The 5,869-nt window shown below is 37.3% G+C and overlaps 1 protein-coding gene across 1 annotated transcript; it reads right to left on the bottom strand.

The window, feature by feature from the left end:
* Nucleotides 1–3,417: 3,417 nt before the first annotated feature.
* LOC110334096 (olfactory receptor 11) lies at nucleotides 3,418–4,359 on the bottom strand. Its single transcript, XM_021215954.1, has one exon. It carries the CDS (start codon nucleotides 4,357–4,359, stop codon nucleotides 3,418–3,420), a length of 942 nt encoding a protein of 313 aa, XP_021071613.1.
* Nucleotides 4,360–5,869: the final 1,510 nt, after the last annotated feature.

Here is a 5,869-nt window from a genome sequence, read left to right on the forward strand (position 1 = left end):
GATCGGGTCCAGCTGCGGGTCCCCTCTCCAGTCCGCTCTTTCCCCGGCAGTGCTCCGGAGCAAAGATGGCTCACCTTCTATTTTCAATTTTTTAAAAAAAGGAGGCTACACTTCGCAAAAGAAATCTAATTCTGAGCTTAATATATCATTAAATTGTTTTCTCATAGATGGAAGAGAATCAACCTATAAATTAGTTCCTAGAACTTGAACAGCTACTGCATCTACTTTGTGTTCATTTTTGAAGCACTAAATGTACATCCGTACACACAGTTATATACTGATATAGGTACATTCTACAGAAACCACAAAGCTATGCTCTATCTTTATAATTATAAATATTATGTAAAAAATTTTCAGTAGTATTTAGTTTATATTGTATACATAAGTCTAACATTCACCATTGTAATTTGAAGTACATGTCAGTGTCATTATTTCTTTAAAGGGGTCATGTAACCTCTGCCAACACCTTTTTCTAACGCTAACTACATCCTCAGATGGTGGCATTGTTCCTTGTCATTTTGATTTGCAATTTACTGATAAAAATGACACTGTCTTTTTATGTTTTGTTACTATGTGGATGTCTTGTTTGGAGAGTTGCTTGCTCAGATAGTTCATCCATTTTAAAGTTGGACTGTAGTTTCATACTGTTGACTTAGAAGCCTTTTGCATAGTTTGGATATAAGGTCTTTATGAGACACATATATATTTTACAATATTTTCCTTAATCTGATTTCTGGCAAAGCATAAGTTCTTTGGTGTTATTATAACTACCAGTTTTCTTCCACACATTGTAATTTTGGTGATGTATCTAAGAACTCATAGCAAAAGGCAGGATGTCATAGAGTTTTAAACCTTATTCTGATCTTTTGATATGTTACTTATTATTTTGCCAATATCAGACAGATTTGACTTCTGTAATACTATATAGTAAGTCTTCAAATTGAGTAAAATGACCCCTGAATTTTGCTTTTCTCATATTTTAATATCATATATTTTTATTTTTCTGTTTAATATTTAGAATTATACAGTTTCTATCTGTGCAATATCTTACTGAGAATTTACTGAAATTACAGTGAATCTACAAGTCAAGTTGTCTTAGCAATATTGAGTCTTCTAATACATTAATATGGAATAGCTCAGTGACACAATCAGGAGAAACTAATTGTCATTTATAGAACTCTCCACACAATACCAGATCACACATTCTTTTAAAACAACCATAAAACATTTACAAATGTTTAGCCAAGTCATTCTGTTAAAACCAAATACCATGTACTGCGTGGGTGTCTTAGTTGGGGTTTTACTGCTGTGAACACACATCATGATCAAGGCAACTCTTATAAGGACAACATTTAATTGGGTCTGGTTTATAAGTTCAGAGATTCAGTCCTTTATCATCAAGGCAAGAGCAGGGCAGCATCCAGGCAGGCATGGTGTAGGAGGAGCTGAGAGATCTATAACTTTGTTTGCAGGCCTCTAAGAAAAGACTGATTTCCAGGCTGCTAGGACTAAGGTATTAAAGTCCATGCCCACAGTGACACAGTTACTCCAACAAGGCCACACCTCCTAATAGTGCCACTTCATAGCCCAAGCATACACAAACTGTCACAGTGGGTTATGAATGGAAGGAGCTGATCTCTCAAAGTCCTAGAGATTCAGAAGTTCAAAGTCAAGGTGAGGATAGAATTGCTATCTGACTCACAGATGGCGTCTTCAGTAAATTGTCTGGGGCTTAGGCCGGGATTGGAAGGTGGGTCAGAGAATGTCTGCTTACGTGTGCTTGGTTTCTCTTGGGAATGATGAAGCTGTCTTAAAATGAGACTGTGATGATACTGATTCTGTCATGTGAACATAGTAAAGTCATTGAAATAGTCATAGTAAATGAGCAAATTTTATTGTGTGAAAATTATATTTTAGTAGCGGCACTTTAGAAGAAAACAAAAAGTCATATAATGAGAAAAAATATCTATTAGATATGTTCGACAATGGACTAATTAACTGAAAGAAAGAGATGACCCAAATTAACAGAGTTAGACATTAAAAATGGAAACATTACAAGGGACATCAAAGAAATTCAGAATAGTGTGAGGCTATACTTTTAAAAAATTCTATTCCATTGAGTTAGAAAATCTAAAAGAAATGTAAACATTTCTAGGTTCGTCCAAACTACCATAGTTACACCAATGTAAGAGCAACAATTTAAACAGACTCGGGAAAAGAAGAAGATTGAGACAGTAACAGAAAAAGGGCTTCTGATTTAAACAATCTCAAGTACAGACAGATTCATAGCAGAATTCCAGAGGGCTTTCAAAAAAAATGTCTACAGCCCACACTTTTTAAATTACTAAAAATAGAAACAGAGAGAGCACTTGAAACCTCCCTCTCCAAAGCCAGTATTATTCTAAAACTAAAACAAAGTAAAGACCCTCCACAAAAACTACAGGTCAATATCCCTCAAGAAAATAGAAGGAAAAATCATTTATAAAATACTTGCAACTTGAATACAGGCATATATCAAAAAGATCACCTACCATGATCAAGTCGACTTTATTCTGTAGTAATGTTTCAACATATGTAAGTCAACAAGTAGAATAAATCATATGAATGAACTTGAAGAGGAAATTCAAATGATCATCTCAATAGACGCAAACAAGCCTTTGGCAAAACTCAACATGTTTTCATGATAGAAGACTTAGAGGGAATAGGAGTGGAGGGGACATACACAATGCAATCCAGGTGACATATGAAAAACCCACAGCCAACATCATCCTAAAGGGTGAAAAGCTCTAAAAAAAAAAATCCCATTAAAATCAGGAAGAAGATGGCTGTTCACTATCCGTATTCCTTTTCCATATAGTGTGTGTGAGAGCTAGGCAAGCTGCCAAGGGAGCTCTCTCCTGATGAGCAGTGACAGAAAGATGTTCCATCTCTTCTTTTTTTATTTTTTATTTTATTTTATTTTATTTTATTTTATTTTATTTTATTTTATTTTATTTTATTTTATTTTATTTTGGTTTTTCGAGATAGCCCTGGCTGTCCTGGAACTCACTTTGTAGACCAGGCTGGCCTCGAACTCAGAAATCTGCCTGCCTCTGCCTCCCGAGTGCTGGGATTAAAGGCGTGCGCCACCATGCCTGGTGTGTTCCATCTCTTCTTACATGCAGCAATGGGGTTAGAATGTCCTGTTTATAAGATGAGTTAAAGACCTAGGCTCAGGAATAAGGCAAGTTCAGTGTTTTCAACAACACTCTAAACACCTTTATCATTACTAGGGAATGGTCAGAGCCCTGGCATGAGTTTAAACCACTGGAGCAAAACAAGCCACAGTGCAGTCAGAGGACTCCATTTCTCCATCAGCATAATTGGAAGAGGAGGGCAGCCCGGGGTGTGTCTTTTTGCTTATCTTTTCCACATCTCCTAGTTTTTGCTTAAGAAGACTCTCTTGATCAACCTTTTAAAGGCTTCCTTTACCTCTTTGTTCCTAAGTGTATAGATAAGGGGGTTCAGCATGGGGGCAATAATTCCATAGAAAAGTGGCACCATCTTTCTCCTGTTCTTGGAGTGTGGTGACGGTGGTAGTAGGTACATGGAGAGAGCTGTACCGTAAAACAGCGATACCACTATTAGATGGGAGCTACAGGTCCCAAACGCCTTTTGTCGACCTTCGGCAGATTGGATTTTCAAGATGGCACGGGCTATAAATGCATATGATGTAAGGATGAGAGTCAGAGGTGTTAGGTGGAAGAACACGCTCACAAAGAACAGTTCAGCTTCATTTGCTGTGACATCAGCACAGGACAACTTGAGTAGTGCAGGCACTTCACAGAGAAAGTGGTCTATGACATAGTGGCCACAGCGTGGCAACTGGAGAGTTAGAATGGACAGCCACACTGAGTTTCCAAAGCCAACGATCCAGGATACAGCGGCCAACTGAAGGCAGAGCCTCTGGTGCATGATGACTGAGTAATGGAGAGGCCGGCAGATGGCTACAAACCTGTCGAAGGACATGACTGGCAGCAGAACACACTCCGTAGCCCCCAGTGCCAGAAACATGAAAAGCTGGACCACACAGCCACCAAAACTTATTACCTTCCTAATGCTGCGTAAGTTTACCAGCATTTGTGGGACTGTGCATGTGATGTAACAAAGATCTATGACTGACAGATGAGTCAAAAAGAAGTACATGGGAGTGTGGAGTTTGGGATCCAAACGGGACACCAGAATAATGTTGAGATTTCCAAAGATAGTCACTATGTAAGTTGTCAAGAAGACCACAAAGAGTGGAAACTCCAACCATGGTTGATCAGAGAAACCTAAGAGAACAAACTCATTTGTGATGCTCTCGTTTGCCCAACTCATGATTAATGTTTTAACATATGGTTTCCTGAAAAACAAAAATTCATAAAATCTATTTACACTATTTATGTTTAACATAAGTATACTTAATATGTATTTATTAGCTTTTCCAGTTGTTTAAAACCACATATTTTTAAACTGTTATCAGTTACATATTCTCATTCTACCACCCATTTGAAAACATTTATGCAATGGGTATTGCTATAACACACACACAAAAATCAAACAGTTCAATTTCAATTAAATCAATTTCTTAAGTAATTCTAAAGTTTCTGTGCCCATGCCCACACCTCTAAACTGAAAGCTAAATTTTAAAAAGCAAATTCCTGGCTTAGATGTATTTATAATGTTTATTCTTTGATTGTTTTTGCTATTGGTTAATTTTTGTTTGTAGTAATTCCTACCTATCTATTAGCAGGAATATTCATTCATAATCCTGACCACATTTTTTTTTACTGTCTTTGTCAAAAACATCCAGATTTCAAGTTATACAACAGAGCTATAATAATAATAATAATAAAAAGAACATGGCATTGGCGTAAAAACAGACATGTTGATCAATAGAATAGAATTAAGGACCCACACATACACTCACACTCTTACTACCACCTTTTGACAAAGAGAACAATAATACACACTGGAAGAAATAGAGCATCTTCCACCAATAACCCTGGTCTAACTGGATAGCTATATGTAGAACGAAGCTTGATCTTTATCTTTCACAGTGTACAAAACTCAGCTTCAAAAGGACCAAAAACTTCAACATAAGAAATGATGTCCTGACTCTGATAGAGGAGAAAGTAAGGAATAGCCTTGAACTCATTGGCGTAGGAAAGGACTTACTGAACAGGACCCTGATGGCACAGATTTTAACATGGACAACTAATAAATGTGACCTCATGAAACTAAAAGGCTTCTACGTAGGAAAGGACACCAACATTCCAATGATGAAGCAGCCTAGGGAATAGGATTATTTTGTTTTGTTTCTTGGTATACATTTGACAGGGGGTGAGTATCTGAATATAAAAAGAAATTAAAAACCTAAAATTAAGAAAATAAAAATGGGCTAATATCTGCTTATCAGTGAGTGCATATCTAGTGACTTCTTTTGTGATTGGGTTACCTCACTAAGGATGATATCCTCCAGATACATTCATTTGCCCAAGAATTTCATAAATTCATTGTTTTTAATAGCTGAGTAGTACTCCATTGTGTAAATGTACCACAGTTTCTGTATCCATTCCTCTGTTGAGGGACATCTGGGTTCTTTCCCGCTTCTGGCTATTATAAATAAAGCTGCTATGAACATAGTGGAGCATGTGTCCTTATTACCAGTTGGAAGATCTTCTGGGTATATGCCCAGAAGCGGTATTGTTGGGTCCTCCGGTAGTACTATGTCCAATTTTCTGAGGAACCGCCAGACTGATTTCCAGAGTGGTTGTACAAGCTTGCAATCCCACCAGCAATGGAGGAGTGTTCCTATTTCTCCACAACCTCGCCAGCATCTGCTGTC

Source organism: Mus pahari, chromosome 16 (assembly GCF_900095145.1).
Source record: "Mus pahari chromosome 16, PAHARI_EIJ_v1.1, whole genome shotgun sequence".
NCBI lineage: Eukaryota > Metazoa > Chordata > Mammalia > Rodentia > Muridae > Mus > Mus pahari.